Source organism: Hemiscyllium ocellatum, chromosome 3 (genome assembly GCF_020745735.1).
Source record: "Hemiscyllium ocellatum isolate sHemOce1 chromosome 3, sHemOce1.pat.X.cur, whole genome shotgun sequence".
Taxonomy (NCBI): domain Eukaryota; kingdom Metazoa; phylum Chordata; class Chondrichthyes; order Orectolobiformes; family Hemiscylliidae; genus Hemiscyllium; species Hemiscyllium ocellatum.
The window spans coordinates 142,169,796-142,196,197 of NC_083403.1; the positions used below are offsets into that span (position 1 = coordinate 142,169,796).

Consider the following 26,402-nt stretch of genomic DNA (forward strand, 5'->3'; position numbering starts at 1 on the left):
TTAATTCAAAGGAAAATAAAAAGTCATAATTGGTGTATAGGTCACTTATTGATGTGACAGCATTTTTATGGAGGGATTTTGGGGACTATAATTATTTTGGGGAAGTTCCGAACTAGGATTCAGTCTAAGGGTCAAGCCATTCTGGACTGAGATGAGGAAGAATGTCCTCACTCAGAGAGTTGTGAACCTGTGGAATTCTCTCCCACAGGAAGCTGGTTCATTAGATAAATTCAAGAGAGACCTAAACGTGGGTCTTGCAGCTAAAAGGATCAAAGAGTATTGAGAGAAAGCAGGAGTGGGATACTGAGATTGTATGATCAGCCATGATCACATTGAATGGTGGGGCAGGCTCAAAGGGCCGAATGGCCTACTCCTGAACCAATTTTCTATGTTTCTATCATCTCGGTCAATTTTTCAACATCAATTGTTCAACAGAATCAAGTAATCAAGGATTACATTAGTTCAATTAATTAAGTTGATAAACATATTTACTCACTTCTGTGTTTGACCATTTCTTATCAGTGTTTTATTATCTTATCAAGTACTTTTGTTTTCAAAAACATAATTCAGGGCTCGGTCTGTGTTTACAAAGTACCTCTACCAGAAGATATCGCTCGGGAAGCAGGTTATGAACCCACGTTTGGAATGTTCCAGGGAATTCCGAACAATGATCTCGTCAATGTTTTAGTCAGAGTGTATGTAGTGAGGGTAAGTGGCTACCAATCAAGCTAAATGAAAGTTAATGAGTTTTATGTTCATGGATATTTATTAAAGTCATAAAATTTGACCATTCTCAAAAATGGCATTTCTTTATTTCAGAAATTATTCAGTATTTTATCACTTTTAAATTGGTTCAATGTAAGGGCGAAAAAAGTGAGGTCTGCAGATGCTGGAGATCAGAGCTGAAAATGTGTTGCTGGTTAAAGCACAGCAGGTCAGGCAGCATCCAAGGAACAGGAAATTTGATGTTTCGGGCATAAGCCCTTCATCAGGAATGAGGAGAGTGTGCCAAGCAGGCTAAGATAAAAGGTAGGGAGGAGGGATTTGGGGGAGGGGCGATGGAGATGTGATAGGTGGAAGGAGGTCAAGGTGAGGGTGATAGGCCGGAGTGGGGTGGGGGCGGAGAGGTCAGGAAGAAGATTGCAGGTTAGGAGGGCGGTGCTGAGTTGAGGGAACCGACTGAGACAAGGTGGGGGGAGGGGAAATGAGGAAACTGGAGAAATTCAGATTTCTGAACTCAGATTTCTCCAGTTTCCTCATTTCCCCTCCCCCCACCTTGTCTCAGTCGGTTCCCTCAACTCAGCACCGCCCTCCTAACCTGCAATCTTCTTCCTGACCTCTCCGCCCCCACCCCACTCCGGCCTATCACCCTCACCTTGACCTCCTTCCACCTATCACATCTCCATCGCCCCTCCCCCACGTCCCTCCTCCCTACCTTTTATCTTAGCCTGCTGGACACACTTTCCTCATTCCTGATGAAGGGCTTATGCCCGAAACGTCGAATTTCCTATTCCTTGGATGCTGCCTAACCTGCTGTGCTATAACCAGCAACACATTTTCATCAATGTAAGGGCGGCACGGTGGCACAGTGGTTAGCACTGCTGTCTCACAGCGCCTGAGACCCAGATTCAATTCCCGCCTCAGGCGACTGACTGTATGAAGTTTGCACGTTCTCCCCGTGTCTGCGTGGGTTTCCTCCGGGTGCTCCGGTTTCCTCCCACAGTCCAAAGATGTGCGGGTTAGGTGAATTGGCCATGCTAAATTGTCCGTGGTGTTAGGTAAGGGGTAAATGTAGGTGTGTGGGTGGGTTGCCCTTCGGCGGGTCGGTGTGGACTTGTTGGGCCAAAGGGCCTGTTTCCACACTGTAAGTAATCTAATCTAATCTAATGCAATCTAATAACTGGTTTTAAACAGTTGTTAAATCGTTAACAACAATGGGAAACTCCCAACCTCAACAGATTTGTGAACATTCAAAGTGTTAACCTGAATTCCATCCTTCCTAAACCTTGTAGAGTTAAGGGTCACTTGGTGTTTTTACCTTGAGCTGTAATGGTTGACCAGTAATGCTACAATTTTAATTCCACGGAACCTGGTCATTCCAATTCAGTCAGCAAAATTGGACTAATCTGGCTACTGCAGGTTCAGGACCATCAGACAGTTCAGCAGAAACAAGCACATAGTATAGGGGTCCCCAGAGGTGCGTCTCACCAACCAGTTTTCCATTTTGCGTATAGATCCTCAGAGGAGAGCAGCAAAAACCGAAACCAGAAAAATGGTGGAGACAGGTTTGGCTGAGGCATTCAAGAGGGGATTAGACGGTTACATAAATAGAAACAAAATATACTGGATTATGGGGAAAATAAAAATGAAATAAAAGAAGAGCCACATCACACTCGAAATGTGAACTTAGATGCTGCCAGACCTGCTGAGATTCACCAGCACTTTCTGTTTGTTGCTGATTGGTTGACTCATGTTTCGAATTTAGCAGCATCTCCCAACCAATATTCTTCCATTTCATTTCTGATGTTTGATTTGCAGTGTTTGTGATCATTTATTTTAATTCTTGGTCTTTCATCAAAATTCTACTGATTTGCCTTGTTTGTTTGTTTGTTTTTGTTTTGCTTGTGCATTTAGGCAACAGAGTTACATCCAGCTGACATCAATGGCAAAGCAGATCCCTACATCGTCATTAAACTTGGCAAGACAGAAATCAGAGACAAGGAGAACTACATTTCCAAGCAACTCAATCCTGTCTTTGGAAAGTAAGTACCGTCACTGGGTCCACCAAATATGGAGGAAGATCTACAAGTCCAGTATTCTAAAGTCGAATTCTGATTTTGTATGCGCTATACCGTTACTTCATTAACAAATAATGGATTTTTGCATGAGATGTTTGGATATTGTTTCAAAGGAAAATGTGAGGTCTGCAGATGCTGGAGATTAGAGCTGAAAATGTGTTACTGGAAAAGCACAGCAGGACAGGCAGCATCCAAGGAGCAGGCTAATCGACGTTTCGGGCCCTTCCGGGAGAAGGGATCATGCCCGAAACGTCGATTCTCCTGTTCCTTGGATGCTGCCTGACCTGCTGCGCTTTTCCAGCAACACATTTTCAGCTCTAATTGTTTCAAAGACCCAGCAAAGATGCCATGGGCCAAGTCGATTCTGATTATATTAGCAGATTGTGTGGCACTTTGATCCAGTTATGAAAACTATAGTTATCCTGGAGAAAACAGGGACTGTGGCAGCTGTAGTGTACCCTAAACAATCAATCAATTTCTTTCTTGCTTGTCAATACATGGAAACTTCTAATCATGAGGATGAGGATAAAGTCATAGAATCCCTACAGTGTGGAAGCAGGCCATTTGGCCCATTGCGTCCACACCAATCCTGCGAAGTGCATCTACCCAGATCCACCCATCCCTGTATTACCCATGGTTAATCCACCTTACCTGTACATGTTTTGGTCTGTGGGAGGAACCCAGAGTACCTGGAGGAAGCACATGCAGACACAGGGAGAATATACAAACTCCACACTGACAGAGGCTGGAATTGAACCCACATCCCTGGCGCTGTGAGGAAGCAGTGCTAACCACTGAGCCACCATGCTGCCCCAAGGCAGAATTGGATTATTTCTGCCAAACCTTACAATTAGACAGTAACAGTTTGCAGAGGGGGTAGAGGGGCCAGTACCTGATGAATATTTCTGGCTGGTTCATGAATCCGACATCAGTTGAAATCGGGCATTAATTTTGCAATTATTTCAAGCTGCAAATTGGGTGACTCTTTACCGAATCCAGATAAAACCTGACTTTGAAAGAAGACATGGTAATTATTGGTCAGATTACACCTCTGGCTCACTGAGATAGGTTTGACTGCAGAATGCCACTCCACATTTCTAGTCTTCACATGACTGTCACTAAAAAGATGAGATCCCGCTCAGGAATTGGCAAAATCTTGGGGAGTAGGGCAGGACCTTAGCAAACAGTAAGGAGTCGGTGAAAGTTCCACCCTGCTACACTTCCAGCAACAACATTCCAGAATTTGTACCCTAGATTCTCTGAGCAGACATTATGAAGTATGGTTTTTATTTACATAAGGAAATTGTTTTGCATCAAGCAATTATCATTGATGTTCTAATATTAATTTGTCATTTTGTTCATTCACATCATCTCACTTTATTTGCTTAAACAGGTCTTTTGATATTGAAGTCACATTTCCAATGGAATCGATGCTGACTGTGTCAATATATGACTGGGATTTAGTGGGTACAGATGATCTAATTGGAGAAACCAAACTGGACTTAGAAAATCGCTACTACAGCAAACACAGAGCAACATGTGGCATTGCACAGCAATATTCTCTGTGAGTCATTTAACATTTCATTCTAAAGATAGTCTAAATTATCTTTAGATTCTGTTGCAAAAAAGGGTGTTAATGTCCTTCCCTACTGAGAAAGATTTTGTTTTAATTTTTAATCAACTTATGCATGAGGTTACATACAGTGAAAACATAGGATAATGACTACTTGTACTTATTAATTTTAACTGTATCCCTTGGGTTTAACTTTTATTTCAACTAGATTCATAGCCATCCTCTCTGTCTGTTAAGGTCAGAATATTAACTTCACTGAATCTGATTCAAACAATTTGGGGGCAATAATGTAGCCTCAGTGTCGAGTTGCAATGTGTAGATGGTCAGCACATTTACATGGGAATAGAGCAGTTCAACAACAATGACAACATGTATAGTGTCTTTCGTATAATAACACAGCCCAAGTGTATTATAAAACAAAGTATGACATTGAGCCACATATAGAAATATTAGGTCTGAAGATTGAGAACTTGATCAGAGAGAGGTTTGAAAGGAGGTGGACAGCTGGAAATTACTCGGGACCTAGATAACTAAAGGAAAAGCCGACAATGGTTCAGCGATTAACATCTGAGATGCCCAACTGGCCAGAACCTGATATCTTAGAAAGTTGCTGTACTGAAGGAGATTACAGAGATAGAGAGGCACATGGCCATGCAGTGGTTTAAAAACAAGGATGTTTAGATTAGATTCCCTACAGTGTGGAAACAGGCCCTTCAGCCCAGCAAGTCCACACCGACTCTCCAAAGAGTATCCTACCCTTACCCATTTCCCTCTGACTAATGCACCTAACACTATGGGCAATTTACATGACCAATTCACCTGTCCTGCACTTCTTTGGGATTGTGGGAGGAAACCCACTCAGACACAGGGAGAATGTGCAAACTCCACACAGACAGTCCCCAAAGGTTGGAATCGAACCTGGGTCCCTGGGGCTGCAAGGCAGCAGTGATAACCACTGAGCCACCATGCAAGATGTGACAGTTATAAAAGGAGAACGTACTGCAGAAACACAGCAGGTCTGGTAGTATCTGTGCAGAGAGAAACAGTAGTATCCAATATAACTCTTCTTTGGAGCTTTCTGAAGAAGAGTCATACTGGATTTGAAATGTTATCTGTTTCTCTCTCCACAGATGTGTGCCAGACCTGCTGAGTTTCTCCAGCACCTTCTGGTTTTGGTTCAGGTATCCAGCATCTGCAGTACTTTGTGTGATGACAACAGCAGAATACATTTACAATCCATTTCAGTCCATTCCAGTCCACTACAGTCCATTCCAGTCCATTCCATTCCAGTCCATTCCAATCCATTCCAGTCCATTCCAGTCCATTCCAATCCATTCCAGTCCATTCCAATCCATTCCAGTCAATTCCAGTCCAATCCATTCCAGTCAATTCCAGTCCATTCCAGTCCATTCCAGTCCATTGATAGTAAACTAAGCTGAAAGTGGTAAAGGCAAGGCCAGGACGTTAATCTCGAGAGTGTGTTGCTGGAAAAGCACAGCAGGTCAGGCAACATCTGAGGAGCAGGAGAATCAACATTTTGGGCATAAGCCCTTCATCAGGAATGAGGAATCCTCATTCCTGATGAAGGGCTTATGCCCAAATGTCGATTCTCTTGCTCCTTGGATGCTACCTGACCTGCTGTGCTTTTCCAGCATCACACTGTCAACTCTGATCTCCAGCATCTGCAGTCCTCACTTTCCCCTGGATATTCATCTGATCAGTGTGGAAGGGTAAGGGAGCAACAAGTGAAGGGGTGGCAGAGTGACAACAGGCACAGTGTGCAGGAGTGGAGGGGAATTCATCTATTTTACACCCTGGAGCCTCCCTCAATGGCCATCCAAAATGGGTGCTGAGGGTAGTAATCTTTTATTAGAACAATATGGGGGAATGTCACAAAATGAATAAGGAGGGATTTGAGACAGTAGATCAAAGAAGACTGTTTCTGGTAACTCCAGAGATAACCACAATGAGTCAAGTCCACAAGTTTCAAGGTGAGAAATTTATAGTTGTGGGATGGATTAAGTTCTCTCCACAGAGGATTTTACAGCGATTAAAATAATTTCCAGAATTAGTGGTTGAAGCAGGAACTATGTCATAGAAATAGGCCATTCAGCCAATCGATCCTGCTCTGCTATTCAGATAGAGTGATTATCTGTCTCCATACCATTTATCTATACTATCTCCACGTCCCTGGAAATCCTTAGTCTCCAGAAGTGCTCAATGATTGAGCTCCTACAGCCATCTGGGTTAAGAATTCAAAAGATTCACCACCCTCTGAATGAAAAAATTCCTCCTCATCTCAATCTTATAAATTAGTCCTTATCCTGAGACTATGTCACCTGCTTTTAGACTAACCAGGCAGGGGCAACATCTTATCTACATCCACCCTGTCAATCCCTGTAAGAATTTTTTTAAGCTTCAAGGAGACCACTATCTCATTTTTTGAACATCTAATGAATATGGACCCTCCTCATAAGACATTCTCACTATCTCATGGATTAATTCAATGAATCTCCATTGCACTCTCTCTGGGGCAAGCATATCTCTCCTTAGGTGAGGGACCAAAACTATATGCAATATTTTGGGTGAGATCTCACCAAAGCAATAAGACATCTTCATCCATGTACTCAGATCCCATTCAGTTGAAAGCCGACATCCTTTTGCCTTCCTGGTTGTTTGCTGCAGTTGGACACTAACACTGCCCAACTTCTCACTATTTAAGAAACTGTCTGCCTTCCTATTCAATCTACTTCACACCCTTCCCATTCTCTTCCCGTAGACTTGTACCAGCTGTTCACATAGCTGTACAAGCCCTCTTGAAGCCCTTGGATCTTATAACTGATCTTCCCACTCAACTTGGGAAAATCAGCAAAGTTGGAAATATTACAATTTAGTCCCCACATCCAAATATTTTATATAAATTTCGAACAGTTGTGGGTCTAGCACTGACCATTGATTGCAATACTCCCATTCATAACAGTCCACCATCCTGAGAATGATCCATTTATTCTTACTTGAGAGTGTGGTACTGGAAAAGCACAACAGGTTGGGCAGCATCTGAGGAGCAGGAGAATTGATATTTCAGGCATATGTCCTTCATCAGGAATGAAACTTATTCTTGGTGAAAGGCTCTTGCCTGAAACGTTTATCCTCCTGCTTCTCGGTTGCTGCCTGACCTGCTGTGTTTTTCCAGTACCACTCTCTCGACTCTGATCTTCAGCATCTGCAGTCCTCACTTTCTCCCATTTATTCTTACAGTCTGCTTTTGGTCTGTTAAGTAATTCCCAACCCACACTGGTATGTTCCCAATCCCACATGCTCTGATTTTATTTACTAACCTCTTGTGTGGGACCTTCTGGAAAGCCTTCTCAAAATCAAATGGACTACATCTACTGATTCTCCTTTATCAACCCTCCACATAATTTATTTAATAACGTCCAACTTTGTAAAACACCATCTCTCTTCCACAAATCAATGTTGAATTTGATCAATTTTACCATTCTTTTTGAAAATTCCAGTTATCCCATTTTGTATTGTAGATTCTAAAATTTTCTCTAATTCAGATATTAAAGTAATAGATTAGCAGTTCTTCATTCACCCTCTGCCTCTTTTCTTTTGTTTGATATATTTTTATTAAAAAAAGGAAAAAAAATTTTTGAATATTACAACAAATACAAAACCAAACAATTAAAGCCAATATTAAAAAACAAACCTGCTAATTACATAAATAAATAAGAACTAATAACTAAGCTAAAAAGGAAAAGCTTAACAACAATGACAATGATAATAACCATAACACAGCGGAGCAAAACAAAGCAATAGCCCTCGATCATCGAGTGCATAAATTTATACATATTCAAATGTTTGTAGTTCCTCCCCTCTGGATACCAGATGCATTACAGAGAACTGCCTGGGCTAAATAGAGGCTCTTATTAGTATGGCGGACAAATCTGTACCCATTTGGTCCAAACAGGGCTGCCACATCTTACAGAAATTCTCAGTTTTATGGTACACCATACTCGTAAGAAAGTCCAAGGGGAATGTGCTCAATGACTAGCTTACACCAGCCCACCAGCCCCAGGGTGTTGTCCAACACTAACCCTAATAGAATGTTCTTTCTGGCACAATAAGTGAGGACACTGAAAAGCCTTTTTTTGTGTCCATCAAATGAAAGTGAATTAATAAGGCGAAGGAGAAGAGACACCAGGTCCATCTCCACCTCCATTCCCAAGGCCTTCTCTATTTTACCTACCACAGCGCTCCAGTATGCCTACAGTCTGTGACAGGACCAAAGACAATGAGTAAGCGTGCCCACGCTCACTTTACAGTGAGGACACATTGGAGATGCTCTGGCTTTAAATTTAGCGAGGAACTCTGGGACACATGGACCCTGTGGGGAATCTTCAATTGCAAAGGGTGGGTCCTGTTGCAAATTGAGATCCATCTTGCATTTTCCCAAATATCCTCCCCTATTGCAGAGAGATCTCAACATCCAACTCCTTCTCCCATATCTTACAGAGCCATTCGGACTCATCCAAGGGACCCTCTCCCAGTAGATGATAAGCGTTACTAATAGATAATGTGCCCTCAGCACTCAGCACCCTCTTCTCCATGTCGGACCTATAAGGATCAGTTAGAAGTGTGATCTTTCTTTGTATGAAGTTTCTAATTTGAAAGAAACGAAAGAGATCCATACTGGGCAATTTATATTTCCGAACCAACTGGTCAAAGGACATCAATTTATCCTTTCAAATAAATCACACAGGCAAGACCCGTCCATAACTTGCCATTGTTTAAACCCAGAGTCCATCATCCCTGGCTGAAAGCCCAGCATACCAGCTATGGGTGTCAGCGATGTTATCCTCACCCCACACATTGTCCTCCATGCTGTGACAGTATTGATGACTATTAGGCTATGGCAATATTCCTTAACTGTTCCTATTTTGTCTAAGAACAGCAGCTAATAAGGGGGCATCTCACCTGAGTGTCCAACCAAAGTGAGCGAGGGTCGCCCTGGGCCCAATCATTCACATAAGACAGCAACGAGCCTAACTAATATTTTCTGATACCTGGAAGGCCCACTCCTCCCAGTCTGTAAGGGAACTGCAATTTACTCAATTTAATTAGGGGCCACTTGCGATATCAAATAAAAGAACTAAACCAGCCGTTCAGCCTTCTAAATATTTGCTTAGTAAAAAGCGGAGGATACATTCACATCAGATACAACAGACCTGGCCAAATGTTCATTTTAATGAAGGCTATCCACCCGAACCAAGAGATCAGAAGCACCTCCTGTCTATGAAGGTCCTGCTTGATTCCGTCAAATAAATGGGTAAAATTGGTTTTAAATAGCTGATCAAAAATGGGAGTAATAAATATACCTAAATAGAGAGAGCCCTCCCATCTAAAGGGGAACTGAGATCCACCCTCAGGATCAGGCAGTCTTGGGAGACCACCCATGGGCATGACCTCTGACTTCGCAAAATTGATCTTATAACTCGAAGGGCCACCAAATAAATTGATGCATTGTATCAGACGGGGCACTGAGACTGCTGGGTTTGAGAAGAAGACAAGAACGGTCATCTGTACACAATGCGATCTTATGTGACTTCATCCCCACTTCTGGAGCGGTTATATTGGAATCCCTGTTATTTTCTCCGCCGATGGGTCAATCGCCAACGTGAAAAGCAGTGGTGACAAGGGACAGCCCTATCAACTGCCCCTACGAATATTAAAATTGCTTGATCATGCACCATTGGTGAGGACCATGGCAAGAGGGTCACTATACAAAACCACCATCCACCTGATCCACAATCCACCTCTCCCAGGCCAAACCGCTTCAGAGTATGATAAAGATAAGGCCACTCGACCCGGTCAAATGCCTTTACCACCTCTAAGGAGATCACCAATCCCTGTACCGATCATTGTCGACGTATTTGGATCATGTTATGTAATCACCTGACATTATCCGTCAATCTGCGACCTTTAATGAACCCTGTCTGATCCTCCTTAATGATGGAGGGCAGTACAGTTTCTAGCCTTAATGCCAGAGTCTTGGATAGGATTTTGAAGTCAACATTCAGGAGTGAGATGGGTCTATAGGAAGCACAGTCCTCTGGGGCCTTCCTTTTTTAAGCATGAGAGAGATGCTCACCTCTCTTAGAGATGGTGGGAGGAGGCTATGACTGTGTGAGTCATTAAACATTCTAAGTATCGGTCCTGACAATATACCACTGTACCGCCATCTTATTTGGGTTTGGAATATGACAACCGCTTCAAGGACTTAGGAGAGAAAAAGCAGGTTAGAGTTGGGGCAGTGGTTTGTAAGGATGACTGCATCAAGGACTGTACTTTCGATGATAAGGGTGATGATGACAGATTTATGAGAGAGAGAGAGAGCATAGGACCAGAAGAGAGAGAGAGCTGTTAACAATATTGCTTAACTTGGAAACCAGGAGGGCAAGTTGGGTCATCAAAGGTTTTTTGGAATAGTACTGAGGAAGCAGAAGAAACCCCTCACAGAGAGTCTGTCTCACATCAATATTAAATAAGGCCAACGTAAGGAATACTTAATGAACTATAGAGCACCTCTAAAATATACCATTGTGATAAGAATCTTGTCTTCATCTGGACACTTTCTGTAGCTGTTGGGTACCAAACTAGGGGTGTAATATTTGACGGTGTGCTTTTCCTATACACAGTCATGGCTACAATATGTGGAGAGATCCTGTGAAACCAACACAGCTCCTGACCAAACTCTGCAAAGAAAACAAAATAGATGGACCTCACTTTGGACCAGGAGGGAGAGTGAAGGTTGCTAACAGAGTCTTTACTGGGCCAACAGAGATTGAGGATGAAAACGGTATGGAAACAATATCATTTAACCACTATCAACTACCAAGGCCCCTTTTGTTCTGTTCCTTGCCCCACAATCCCCAGATTCTGCCATTGTTTAAAAAATATTCATCCCCCAATGTCTTCCAGTTTCATCAATTTGAAACACTGGGTAGCAATGACTGATCAGGCACTCGATCCAACATTGGAAAGAAATGTATTCTACTGGCCCTCTGCGTTAGCTACCAGCACTTTGCTCTGCATTTTATGAGCAGCAGTCAATTAAATAGCTGCCACCCTATTCTGTGGAGGAGGGGCTCAGTGGTGCCCCCAGAAGCCGTGGTCACTGAAGACTGATTGCCTTCAGCAGATGGGAAAAATAATTCAAAACTCAAGGAGCTCAGAGCCCAAGGGGAAATCTCCCTGGAAAGTCATTGGGTCTACGGCAGTATATTTTCCTTCCTATGACTACCTCTTAATTTCTAATACCTTTCCCACCCAACACTGGCTTTGTAACATCGCAACTGACCCAGCTGTTAAAATCCTAAAGGACATAGTTGTAGCCTGGGTCTGCAGCAAGGGGAAGCTTACCTGATCTCATCCTCATCAACCTACCTGTCTCAGGCAGTAGCAGTAGGAGTGAGATCTGCACAGTTCTTGTGGAGGGAAGCTCTTCCCCATGTCGTGTGGCACGACCACTGGATGAAATGTGACAGACTCTGAAAAGATCTCGCAAGTCAAACTCAGTCCACCAATAGGCACTCAGGCCATCAGCAACAGCAGAATTCTACTCAATTACAAACTCTAATCTCATGGTTTGACATTTTCCCAACTGTGTCATTACCATCAAACCAGAAGAGCTTGAAGAGTGCAGAAGGGCAGACTAGGGACAACTCTTGGCATACCTAAAAATGAAAATGTCAACCTGGTGAGACTACATAGGACTAAACAGCTGAATAAGCAACTGATAGGCAGGGCCAAGCAATCTCATAACCAAAGGATCAAATCTAAGCTCTGCAGACCTGTGTGAATAATCTGGGTCATGCCTTATAAAGGAATAACCTGCTCACTGCTCAGTTTGGGTTCTGCTAGGGCTGATCAACTCCTGATACCATTTCAAACTCATTACCATCACTGAATACCCCATTGCCAACATCCTGGGAGTTGGCATTGACCATAAACTGAACTGGACCAGTCATATAAATATTGTAACTACAAAGACCAGATCAGAAACTATGAATTCTTCAGTGAGTTACTCACCTCCTGATTCTCCAAAGCCTGCCTACCACCTACAAGACACGAGTCAGCAATGTGATGGAGTACTCCCCAAATGCCTTAATATTGCAGCTCCAACAACATCCAAAAAACTTAACATTCTCCCAGGACAAAGCAGCCTGTTTAATTGGCACCTTAACCACCAACTTCAACATTCACTCCCATCACCATTGAGATACTGTGGCAGCAATGTGTACCGTTTACAAGATTCACTGCAGCAACTGGCTAGGATTCCTACAACAGCATCTTGGAAATCAGTGACCTCTATCTCCCAGAAGGACAAGGGCAGCAGATGCATTGGAACACCCACTATAAGTTTCCCTCCAAGTTCACACTGATTTGGAACTAAATCACCAGCCCTTCAGTGCTCCTGGGTCAAAATACCCACTGTTATAGAACAGTGTATGTTCTTACATCCCAAGGACTGCAGCTGATCAAGAAGGAAGCTGGGCAGCACCTTCTCCAGAGCAGTTCAGGATGGACAATAATCACTGGCCTAACAAGTGATGCCCTTGAAGGAATAAACTAAAAACTAACAGTAAAACTCCCAAGTTGCAGGATACGGTTGGGGATCTGACCAGGTATGTTTCAATATGATTTTACCCCCATTCCTGCTCCACTTCCTGGTGGATAGTAAAATTCAGCCAGTTTCCCACCCATGGATGCTACTCGACCTGAGGATTCCTAGAGGTTTCCATTTTTATGTGGGATTTCCAACATCTGTGCTATTTCTTCTTTTGTATTATGAAAATAGTGAATGATATTAACAGGTTTAAAGGAATATTACCATATAATTCCTGAAATTGTGCAGTGGGTCTCAAGTGGATGAGTATGTAAGGCATCATTCTGATTGCCTGAATCTGCTACATTTGCAGAAGTATCAATTCATTTACTTTAAATAGTCTTCCACCTGTACTAAAATCATAAAAGAGGGAAGTTCAGACCATAATTGTAAGTATTAACACTTGAGTTGTGCTTTGTTTAATTTGAGAACTCTTTGGTTCCATTTTCATTCTGAATGATTGGTTAGAAAATTAGATTATTATGATGTTGTGGTTCTGTTCGCCGAGCTGGGAATTTGCGTTGCAGACGTTTCGTCCCATGTGTAGGTGACATCCTCAGTGCTTGGGAGCCTCCTGTGAAGCGCTTCTGTGACGTTTCCTCCGGTATTTATAGTGGTTTGTCTCTGCCGTTTCCGGTTGTCAATTCCAGCTGTCCGCTGCAGTGGCCGATATATTGGGTCCAGGTCGATGTGCTTATTGATTGAATCTGTGGATGAGTGCCATGCCTCTAGGAATTCCCTGGCTGTTCTCTGTTTGGCTTGTCCTATAATAGTTGTGTTGTCCCAGTCGAACTCATGTTGCTTGTCATTTGCGTGTATGGCTACTAAGGATAGCCGGTCATGTCGTTTCGTGGCTAGTTGGTGTTCATGGATGCAGATCGTTAGTTGTCTTCCTGTTTGTCCTATGTAGTGTTTTGTGCAGTCCGAACTGACAGCCAGACTACTGCGACCACTAGGACTCATAACAGCACACAAACCAACAACCACCCTCTGGCAACAACTCAACAGGATGAAGGACCTGATAACCAGCATGAGCAAAACTAATGTAGTGTACAAAATCCCATGCAAGGACTGCACAAAACACTACATAGGATAAACAGGAAGATAGCTAATGATACGCATCCATGAACACCAACTAGCCACGAAACAACATGACCAGCTATCCTTAGTAGCCACACACTCAGATGACAAGCAACATGAGTTCGACTGGGACAACACAACTATTATAGGACAAACCAAACAGAGAACAGCCAGGGAATTCCTAGAGGCATGGCACTCATCCACAGATTCAATCAATAAGCACATCGACCTGGACCCAATATACCTGCCACCGCAGCGGGCAGCTGGAACTGACAACCGGAAGCGGCAGGTACAAATCACTATAAATGCCGGAGGAAACATCACAGAAGCACTTCACAGGAGGCTCCCAAGCACTGAGGATGTCAGGGGACGGGGACGAAACGTCTGCAACACAAATTCCCAGCTCGGCGAACAAAACCACAACAACGAGCACCCGAGCTACAAATCTTCTCACAAACTTAGATTATTATGAATTAGGGTGGAAAAGTGTACATATCCCGGGTCCTGTGTTTTATCCTGTATGTACAAGTGAACGTGCTTTCATTTATTTTTTTCAAAAATATGTTTCAACAGATGTTCACTGTCCCTAAAATGCATAGAAGCTGATGGAAAAGCTCTTCACCAGCTCTGCAGTGTCAGAAACTGATTCCTGAAGAATATTCAGATGTGACATTTGGAACTTGACTGATCCATTTCCTTTCTCTTAATCAGGTGTAAAGAAAGAGACTGATGAACACTTGTCCCTCATTGTTCTCCATCACTGGGAGGAGGTGCCACGAGTGGGCTGCAGGTTGGTTCCTGAACATGTGGAAACCAGACCGCTGCTAAACCCTGAGAAACCAGGCATTGAGCAGGTACGGAAAACAGTACACAGGGGTGTATGTGGTCTTGTCTTCAAAGGTCTCCAGATTAGGGTGGATTGGCCATGCTAATGACCCATAGCACCCAGAGATGTGCAGGCTAGGTGGATTGGCCATGAGAAATGCAGGTTTACAGGGATAAGGTAGAAGCTGGGTCTATGTGGGATGATCTTTGAACGATCGGTGTGGACTCGATGGGTTGAATGGCCAGCTTTCATGCTGTAGAGATTCTATGATTCTGCAATAGTGCTAATCAGAAAAAAATGGAGGACTGTAGTATCTAACTTTCTAATTAGCATGGGCAGGAAACTTGTAAACATCATTCACTCAAATAGAAACTCTAAACTGACAAAATTCTATCAGGTAAAAAATGAGGTCTGCAGATGCTGGAGATCACAGTTGAAAATGTGTTGCTGGTTAAAGCACAGCAGGTTAGGCAGCATCCAAGGAATAGGAAATTCGACGTTTCGGGCATAAGCCCTTCCGATGAAGGGCTTATGCCCGAAACATCGAATTTCCTATTCCTTGGATGCTGCCTAACCTGCTGTGCTTTAACCAGCAACACATTTTCAACAAAATTCTATCAGGAACATGGATAACATAACAGAGTTTGAATTTGATTTTTATTAAGGCCCAATTTCAGTTCAGATTTTCAGAAATGTAGACATAGCAAGAAACCTGACTGATCTAAACATTATGTTTGATCAATTCCAGAGAAAATATTGCTTTCAAAGCATTTCTGAACTCAGCCAATACTTGATACAATTGCAAACTAAATATCAAAAATAACACCATAGAAACAGTTCTACAAGCTTTCGACTAAAGATCAAAATGACAAAGTTTTGGTCATGTCCTGATAGAAAGTTACTGGGCACAACCATGACGAACCAACCACCTGACTTCTGTTATCTAGGCATTGGGAGGTCCTTCGACTGACCTCTGTATTTAGTAGCAATGTACTGATAGACATGAATACTCTTCAAAATGCTGAGCTCCACACTGTCCTATCTAACCCCACTATGAAGTGGAAATGAAAGGTCTAGAGTATTACAGTGCACGATCCTCAAATAATAAGTAATAAAAGTAATTAGTTCTAGAACTTGACATTTCATTAGTATTTTGGGAATTTGGTAGGATCCAGCTGAAGTCATAGAAGACAAAGGAAGATAGAATACATTGATGGTTACGAAGAATTTTCCCAGAAAACAGTTCAAATCTACTCTATACCTTCCTAATTTATGGATTCTGCTGATGTTAACTGAAAATAACTTAAGCTGCTCTACGAAGTAGGCAACCGATACAGTGGGTGGGTCCATCCTGACTACAATTCGTGCTTCTGGCCTGAGTAGAGAAGCCACTGTAACGTTCCTGTCAACTGGGGACAAATGGAAGAGGACCTTGGGACCAGAAGAGGTCTTTGCTGATTGGCTGAGGAGCAGAAGTATGTAGCCACAGCTCTGCCACCACAGGTCCCACTTCCCTAATGCAGGGCTGCTGCCAAACCCAATCCCAACCCGAAGATTTTAATCCACATTCTGAAGTTGACAGACTACTGCAAATAAATGATCTGAAATTCTCTTTCTTCATAATTTTCAGGGTCGCATTGAAATGTTCGTTGACATGTTTCCAAAGGATATGCCTGCACCAGGAGCACCAATTGATATATCACCACGGAAACCAAAGAAGTAAATTATTCTCATTATTAAGGATGAGACCTATAGCAAATTTAACTTAATAGAACTGCTCTGATAATGCATATTTCACTCATTAGTGTATTGTTATAATCTTCTTTTATTGTTTTTTTTCTGAAGTAATAACCATTTAGAAAACCCTCAAAGTAACTTGAATAGGTAAGGTGACATCAATACAATCACCTTCTTGTGTAACAGCTCCTCAGCATCAAACAGGCCAGACCATGATAGACCGTGCTCAGAAGCTAGTTTCTCTCCAGAGAAAGGAAATCCATTAAAACAAAAAAAAACTGTGGATGCTGGAAACCTGAAACAAAAACACAAAGTGCGGGAGAAACTCAACAGATCCCACTGTATCAGTAAAGAGAGAAATGGAGTTATTGCTTTGGTCACCAGATGCAAAACATTAACGTTGCTTTCTGTCCACAGATGCTGCCAGATGTGCTGAGTTTCTCCAACACTTTGTCTTTTGTGAGGAAATGCAGTAATTGGAGAAGGGGTAAAGCTCCTTTTCACAACATTTCTGATTGTTTTTCTGAAATATGTTCCTCTTTTCATTACAATCCAATATTGCAGAGGCTTCATCCAGTTTGTATTTTCTGATGAGACCTATATTCCCTTTCATTAATTTTGATTTTGGTAATCAAACTTAACAAATGTGAATTGCTTTTTTTTGTGGTGGTTTTGTTTGGTTTCTACTAAATACTCTCTCTTCTTTTCTCACATAACTAGTTTGAATCTAAATCTCACGCACCCAAAAATCAGTTGCTTAGATTTGGGATGTGGCTCAGTGGTTAGCACTGTTGCCTCACAGCACCAGGGTCCCAGGTTTGATTCTAGCCTCGGGTGACTGTCTGTGTGGAGGTGGCACATTCTGCCCGTGTCTGTTTGGGCTTCTTCCAGGTGCTCTGGTTTTGTCCCACAGTACAAAGATGTGTAGATTAGGTGGAGTGGCCATGCTAAATTTCCCATGGTGCCTGGGGATGTCTAGGCTTGGTGGGTTAGCCATGGAGAATGTGGAGTTATAGAGATCAGATGGGATGCTGTTTGGAAAGTTGGTGTGGAATTGATGGCTTGAATGGCCTGCTTCCACACTGCAGGAATTCTAGGAATATGTGTGTACTCCTTGCCTATTTTAATTTAAATTAACTAACTCAGATTTTTGACACTTTTTACGTAAATGACAATGTTGAGTGTTTCAAAAGAAATTCCTGACAGAACATGCAGAATAGTTTGGCCTGACCTATGGATTATTTTGCTCTGAACTGTGCTCATTTTAGCCATCTTGTGCATACTCCCAACAACAGCTGTACACATCGCAACTAAGGCCGTGCGTGTCAAAAATACAGTTCATAATGTTACAATTCCATTTTCTGATTATCTAGTGGAAAGAAAAGATCTGATGTCAAGATGGTCTATGATGAAACCAAAAGAGAAAATGCTGGAAAATCTCAGCAGATCTGGCAGCAACTGTAAGGAGAGAAAAGAGTTTCGAGTCTATCTCTTTCTCTCGCTCCCCACTTTCTCATCACCTTTTCATCTCCTCTTCCCCCTTTGCTATCCCTCTCCCCTGTTTTCCATTTTGCCTCTGCTTCATCCCTTCCCCCCATCCCCCACATCCCCCACATCCCCCACATATTTTGTCACACAGCACTGGTTTCAGCCTTGGTCACTCACAGCTTCTAATCTCCCTATAATCTCTCTATACACTGTCATTATCACCTCTTTATTGCTACCTTTGCTTCAGGAGCTATGACTCACCTTCTCTCAGCCTCATATAAATACCTCCCTATTTCTCCCCTTTTTTTTATCTTTGACAAAGGGTCAGTTAGACTCGAAACGTCAGCTCTTTTCTCTCCTTACAGATGCTGCCAGACCTGCTGAGATTTTCCAGCATTTTCTCTTTTGGTTTCAGATTCCAGTATCCGCAGTAATTTGCTTTTAACCATGGTCTATGAATGATATGCACCTACAATCCTTGACTATCCATTTTAGAGTGAAGATGGGAACTGATGTGTTGCTGTAGAATACTCTAGCATTTAGCTTTAAGTTAAGAATTTAAAAGCAATGACACCAAATTCTACACGTTTGACAGTAGTTAAACAGCTGAAATTAAACTTTCAACTAGCAATGTGGTGGACCCAATCTACTGCAAACTACAAACAGGGTTTCTGAAACTAATTTTGCAGTTTTTTAAATGCAGTAATCATAACACAAACCCTTAAAGAACAATCCTTTTGGTGTACTCTCAACTGGTAGTGGATGACAGCGGGTTGGTAAGGAATACAGTTCAGTGTCCATTCTGTTGTAATAATCAGCAGAATGAAATTAATTACAGACCATGACAATTAAATATAAATTTCGACAGTGGGCTTTGCATTATATAGAATATTGACTTTCCAGGAATTTGGAAATGTCTCTTGTCCACTAGGATTGATAAACTTCAAAGATCACCCATTTCCTCCATATCTTATGGTCTGCGCTATCTTATGATATTTCTTAGTAATTGTAGACAGTGAAGTTGAACTCCATCTCAAAAATGTGTAGTCGACCACTGAAGAGGCCTAGCAAAAAAAGCTGAACTTTGTGCCAAGTGGGTAACAAATACCTCCTTTCTGATAGTAACCCATATTCAGTAGCTGTCCCATTCAATCATTATTCATATATTTTACCAGAGAAATTTTTCAGCCTATAGCTCTACTCACTCCTCAATAATTTTGTTTGAAGTTGCAGCATGGATACATCTCTTTGTGTATCATTTCTAAAGTAAATGGAAATATAATATTCTAACTTTCCAGGTATTGAAGTAGTGTGAAGATTATTTTTCAAGCAATATGGATAATCTCTGCTCTCCGATTCCTGACTGTACCTTTATTGCTTAAATCAAGTATCCTTTCTTTTTTATCACAATCCACACTCACCAATCAATAAAACAAGTCTGGGAACTCAACTTTCCTCTTTATTGATTGGCTTGCTGTGGTCACTGCTGAAAATTGAAGTCACTACAATGTTAAAGTCAAAAATCAGTGCTTCAATTTTGACGTAACTAAAATCACCAACTAAACAAATCCTCATGACTGGATTGTTGATAGTTTGTTGTGCCTTTTTATTTGACATATTGTCCTGTTGTTGTGAAGTCCAATAAGCACAATGGTAAATGGTGACATGATTCAACAAAAAGACATGTTTTAAGGACACTTAAATAACATCTTTGCACGACATCCTGCTCAAGTTTTACAATTCCTTCCTTGTCCCGTTGTTTATTACTTTACAAGTAATCCATCAGTATGTCTCTGATTGGTCTTGATTGGAATCTCTCCTGTGTGTGGAAAGTTAACACTGATCAGAAGGAATGCAACAGGTAGGTGTGTTGTGCATTTAACATACTTTCTTCCTCAGCATCTCACCCTATCTTCCTTCCTTCCTGCCAGATATGAGCTTAGAGTGATAGTTTGGAATACTGATGAGGTTATCTTGGAAGACGATGATTACTTCACTGGAGAGAAATCTAGTGACATTTTTGTCAGGGGGTATGTACAACTGTGTGACCTGTGTTGGGATTGTGAAGTGCTTTTTTTTCCTAATTCCTCTTTGTTTGTTGCTTTTGTTGTTAACCAGTTATGAACTGCGTGTTATTATTTGGAACACTGATGACGTTGTTCTTGAAGATGATGCTTTCATGACAGGAGAGAAGATGTCAGACATCTATGTGAGGGGGTAATGATACCATTGCACGGCTCATCCCCCTCTATGCTGAGCAATCATTCATATCTCACCATATATTTCCATAACATAGCTATTAGCAACTATATTTAGCTGCATTTCAACCCTGTACCAAACATATTTCTGGTTCCTTTCACAATTTGCTTGTAGTATAATCCAATATCTGCATGAAAAACACTATTGTAACTTGCAGCTACAAAATGAAAATTCTAGTTTTTGGAATAAGTAATTGGTTTAGAAATGGAATTCAAATTTGCTGCAAAACCAACCCACCATAACCTCAAACCCTTGGAGATAAAGATGTAACAGATGTTAAGTATAAAACCATTATTTGGCTCATTTAGCCTGCAGGTAACGATTGTCATCTGTTGCCTATTCATTTTAGACTTCTAGGGGTGCCATGGGTGAAATGGTTCCTCTGAACTTCCTTAGAATCATAGAGATTTGCAGTTTAGAAGGCAGCCATTGAGTTCAATCATTTGTGTCAATCATTTGTTAGAATAGTCTAACAAATGTCACTGACCATTTTCCCACAGCTCTGTATTGTCCACTGTTCCAAATTTTCATCTAAAAGAGAAAGAAATCCCTGCCCCATGACTTCCTGTAAGAAATTCTTCAAAAGGATTATCTTGACACACCAACCATAAGGAACAGGAGTAGGCCATTCAGCCCCTTAAGCCTGTCCCACCATTCAATGAGGTCATGAATGATCTGTGGCCTCACTAACTACCTACCATATTTAATGATAAAATATGCACATTAAATGTAAACTTACGAACTGCTTTCTGATTAAAGTATAAAATGAAATGTTTTTTATTGTGTTGTCTTGCCTTCATACTTCACAATCCACAAAATTAGGATTTTTTTATCCTAATCACTCCCTGTATTATCTATTGACAATTTTGAATTGATGACCCTTTGTCATTGACTCCCCAAGTAAAGGAAATTGTCTGTTCCAATTATCTCCACCAAAACTAATTATAATTTAAAAGAACATCCTCTCTCATGAAATTTTCTGTAATTCTTCCTTGTTTTCATGAAATAGTCCCAGCATCATGTGTTCTCTCCTCATCACCACACCTGCACATTTCTGGTATCATTTGGGTGTTGTATAATATTCAATCAGTAATGAACTCTAAACTGCATGCAGTGCTCCAACGTTTGTCTGATTTCTTTCGTTATTTAATTTTGAAAGCTCTCAGTTTCCCATTTATAAAGCCCAAAATGTCATTTAATTCATCAAGCTGAGTTCCCACATTTAGGAAATTATGTATTTTCATTCAAAAACTGTTCCTCTATATGCTGTAAGGTCATTCCTCTGAGTTCACATCTCCCCGCCCCCCCCCTCCCTTTGTTTATCTTGATGAAATGCATCACAGCACACTTTGATTTAAACTTCATTGACTATCTGCCTATTCCACTAACTGTCATGAAATGTTTTACAGTCCTGTCCATTATTTGTGAAACTTTACAATTTTATGTCATCGGTAAATATTCTCATTATGCCAAATCATCTACATATATCAAAAACAAAGGCAGATCTAACACCAATTCCTGCAGCATATTATTTACAACCAGTTCGTTGTTTTCTGTCTATCAACATTCTATTCATGTTCCTAGATGCATCTATATTCAACGCCTGTGTGTGTACCTAAGTTATAATTGGAGGAGAATCTTTAATTTCTCAACAGACATCAAGGGAGATTGAAGATGCCAATGAATCTGAGTAAAAAATGAGGTCTGCAGATGCTGGAGATCACAGCTGCAAATGTGTTGCTGGTCAAAGCACAGCAGGTTAGGCAGCATCTCAGGAATAGAGAATTCGACGTTTCGAGCATAAGCCCTTCATCAGGAATAAGAGAGAGAGAGCCAAGCAGGCTGAGATAAAAGGTAGGGAGGAGGGACTAGGGGGAGGGGCGATGGAGGTGGGATAGGTGGAAGGAGGTCAAGGTGAGGGTGATAGGCCGGAGTGGGGTGGGGGCGGAGAGGTCAGGAAGAGGATTGCAGGTTAGGAGGGCGGTGCTGAGTTGAGGGAACCGACTGAGACAAGGTGGGGGGAGGGGAAATGAGGAAGCTGGAGAAATCTGAATTCATACCTTGTGGTTGGAGGGTTCCCAGGCGGAAGATGAGGCGCTCCTCCTCCAGCCGTCGTGTAGTTGTGTTCTGCCGGTGGAGGAGTCCAAGGACCTGCATGTCCTCGGTGGAGTGGGAGGGGGAGTTAAAGTGTTGAGCCACGGGGTGATTGGGTTGGTTGGTTCGGGCGGCCCAGAGGTGTTCTCTGAAGCGTTCCGCAAGTAAGCGGCCTGTCTCACCAATATAGAGGAGGCCACATCGGGTGCAGCGGATGCAATAGATGATGTGTGTGGAGGTACAGGTGAACTTGTGGCGGATATGGAAGGATCCCTTGGGGCCTTGGAGGGAAGTGAGTGTGGAGGTGTGGGCGCAAGTTTTACATTTCCTGCGGTTGCAGGGGAAGGTGCCGGGGGTGGAGGTTGGGTTGGTGGGGGGTGTGGATCTGACAAGGGAGTCACGAAGGGAGTGGTCCTTGCGGAACGCTGATAGGGGAGGGGAGGGAAATATATCCTTGGTGGTGGGGTCCGTTTGGAGGTGGCGGAAATGGCGGCGGATAATACGTTGTATGCGCAGGTTGGTGGGGTGGTAGGTGAGAACCAGTGGGGTTCTGTCTTGGTGGCGGTTGGAGGAGCGGGGCTCAAGGGCGGAGGAGCGGGAAGTGGAGGAGATGCGGTGGAGGGCATCGTCGATCACGTCTGGGGGGAATCTGCGGTCCTTGAAGAAGGAGGCCATCTGGGTTGTGCGGTGTTGGAATTGGTCCTCCTGGGAGCAGATGCGGCGGAGACGAAGGAATTGGGAATATGGGATGGCGTTTTTACAGGGGGCAGGGTGGGAGGAGGTGTAGTCCAGGTAGCTGTGGGAGTCAGTCGGTTTATAATAGATGTCTGTGTTGAGTCGGTCGCCCGAGATGGAAATGGAAAGGTCTAGGAAGGGGAGGGAGGAGTCTGAGACAGTCCAGGTGAATTTCAGGTCGGGATGGAAGGTGTTAGTAAAGTTGATGAACTGTTCAACCTCCTCGTGGGAGCACGAGGCAGCGCCGATACAGTCATCGATGTAGCGGAGGAAAAGGTGGGGGGTGGTGCCAGTGTAGTTGCGGAAGATGGACTGTTCCACATATCCTACAAAGAGGCAGGCATAGCTGGGGCCCATGCGGGTGCCCATGGCAACTCCTTTAGTTTGGAGGAAGTGGGAGGATTGAAAAGAGAAGTTATTCAGGGTGAGGACCAGTTCAGTCAGTCGAAGGAGGGTGTCAGTGGAAGGGTACTGGTTAGTGCGGCGGGAAAGGAAGAAGCGGAGGGCTTTGAGTCCTTCGTGATGGGGGATGGAGGTGTACAGGGACTGGATGTCCATAGTGAAAATAAGGCATTGGGGACCGGGGAAGCGAAAATCCTGGAGGAGGTGGAGGGCGTGGGTGGTGTCCCGAACGTAGGTGGGGAGTTCTTGGACTAAAGGGGACAGGACCGTGTCGAGGTATTGGGAGATGAGTTCGGTGGGGCAGGAGCAGGCTGAGACAATGGGTCGGCCGGGGCAGGCAGGTTTGTGGATTTTGGGCAGGAGGTAGAAACGGGCGGTGCGGGGTTGTGGGACTATGAGGTTGGAGGCGGTGGATGGGAGATCCCCTGAGGTGATGAGGTCCTGGATGGTCTGTGAGATGATGGTTTGGTGGTGGGAGGTGGGGTCGTGGTCAAGGGGGCGATAAGAGGAGGCGTCCTACAAATTCAGTTGGACTTGTACTTCAATAGCCTGCTTTGTGTTTCATTCTGTGGAACTGTAATTATACAACCCAATAAAAGATTGACCTTCTGGCTGAGACCCTGCCCTCAAAACAAAACAATGCAATCATCGACCAGGGACTAACACCCCTCAAATGCTTGATACATAATGAATGCCAACTGGTGGAGATAAGTAGAAAGACTAATTTCACAAAATTTGAAGACATAGAGAAAAATGATTAGTCCATTTCAAGATCAGTAATTCAAAAGAAATGCTAGCACTTATAATTTGACATGAACATGAATCCATCAATCTATTTCATTTATCTTAGTCACCGAATCATAGAGATGTACAACATGGAAATAGACCCTTCGGTCCAACTCACCCAGGCTGACCAGATATCCCAACCTAATCCAGCACCCGGCCCATATCCCTCCAAACCCTTCCTATTCATATATCCATCCAGATGCCTTTTAAATGTTGCAATTATACCAATCTCCACCACTTTTATAAAGCTCTATAAGGTCACCCCTCAGCCTTCAACACTCCAGGGAAAACAGCCCCAGCCTGTTCAGCCTCTCCCTGTAGCTCAAATCCTCCAACCCTGGCAACATCCTTGTAAATCTTTTCTGAACCCTTTCAAGTTTCACAACATCCTTCTGATAGGAAAGAGACCAGAATTGCATGCAATATTCCAAAAGTGGCCTAACCAACATCATGTACAGGTGCAATATGACCTCCGAACTCCTATACTCAATGATCTGACCAATAAAGGAAAGCATATCAAATGCCTTCTTCACAATCTATCTACTTACTTTCAAGGAGCTATCAACGTGCACTCCAAGGTCTCTTTGTTCAGCAACACTCCCTAGGACCTTACCATTAAATATATAAGTCCTGCTAAGATTTGCTTTCCCAAAATGCAAATCTGAGGTAACCTTTTTCGCCATCCACTACACTGCCAATTTTGGTGTCATCTGCAAACTTACTAACTATATCTCTTATGCTCACATCCAAATCATTTATATAAATGACGAAAAGTAGTGGACCCAGCACCAATCCTTGTGGCACTCCACTGGTCACAGGCATCCAGTCTGAAAAACAACCCTCCACCACCACCCTCTGTCTTCTACCTTTGAGCCAGCTCTGTATCCAAATGGCAAGTTCTCCCTGTATTCCTAACCAGTCTCCCATGGGGAACCTTATCGAATGCCTTACTGAAGTCCATACAGTAAGTGCTGAAAATGTGTTGCTGGTTAAAGCACAGCAGGGCAGGTAGCATCCAAGGAACAGGAAATTCGACGTTTCGGGCCAGAGCCCTTCATCAGGAATGAGGAGAGTGTGCCAGGCAGGCTAAGATAAAAGGTAGGGAGGAGGGACTTGGGGGAAGGGCGATGGAGATGTGATAGGTGGAAGGAGGTCAAGGTGAGGGTGATAGGCTGGAGTGGGGTGGGGGCGGAGAGGTCAGGAAGAAGATTACAGGTTAGGAGGGCGGTGCTGAGTTCGAGGGAACCAACTGAGACAAGGTGGGGGGAGGGGAAATGAGGAAACTGGAGAAATCTGAGTTCATCCCTTGTGGTTGGAGGGTTCCCAGGCGGAAGATGAGGCGCTCTTCCTCCAACCGTCATGTTGTTATGTTCTGCCGATGGAGGAGTCCAAGGACCTGCATGTCCTCGGTGGAGCGGGAGGGAGAGTTAAAGTGTTGAGCCACGGGGTGATTGGGTTGGTTGGTCCGGGCGTCCCAGAGGTGTTCCCTGAAGTCCATACAGATCATGTCCATCGCACCTCATCAGTCTTCTTTGTTACTTCTTCAAACAAACTCAATCAAGTTTGTGAGACATGATTTCCCATGCACAAAGTCATGTTGACTATCCCGAATCAGTCCTTGCCTTTCCAAATACATATACATCCTGTCCCTCAGGATTCCCTCCAACAACTTGCCCACCACCAAGGTCAGGCTCACCAGTCTATATCTGGCTTGTTCTTACCACTCTTCTTATACAGTGGCACCACGTTTGCCAACCTCCAGTCTTCCGGCACCTCACCTGTGACTATTGATGATATAAATATCTCAGCAAGGGGCCCAGCAATCACTTCTCTAGCTTCCCACAGAGTTCTAGGGTACATCTGATCAGGTCCTGCGGATTTATCCACCTTTATGCATTTCAGGACATCAAGCACTTCCTCCTCTGTAATCTGGACATTTTTCAAGATGTCACC

At 43.1% G+C, this 26,402-nt stretch overlaps 1 protein-coding gene across 5 annotated transcripts in view; it reads left to right on the plus strand.

Moving 5' to 3' along the window:
• Window positions 1–26,402, plus strand: part of otofa (otoferlin a) — a 446,338-nt gene that overhangs the window by 388,876 nt on the left and 31,060 nt on the right. For 2 of the 5 annotated variants that reach the window (XM_060853972.1, XM_060853992.1), the window contains exons 37-43: window positions 571–708; window positions 2,635–2,762; window positions 4,192–4,362; window positions 11,073–11,233; window positions 14,834–14,976; window positions 16,579–16,667; window positions 20,105–20,203. In XM_060853972.1, the coding sequence (XP_060709955.1) occupies window positions 571–708; window positions 2,635–2,762; window positions 4,192–4,362; window positions 11,073–11,233; window positions 14,834–14,976; window positions 16,579–16,667; window positions 20,105–20,203 (929 nt within the window). Of the gene's footprint in view, window positions 1–570; window positions 709–2,634; window positions 2,763–4,191; window positions 4,363–11,072; window positions 11,234–14,833; window positions 14,977–16,578; window positions 16,668–20,104; window positions 20,204–20,291; window positions 20,391–26,402 lie in introns of all 5 variants that reach the window. The other 3 variants (XM_060853981.1, XM_060854013.1, XM_060854001.1) reach the window with 3 other exon arrangements.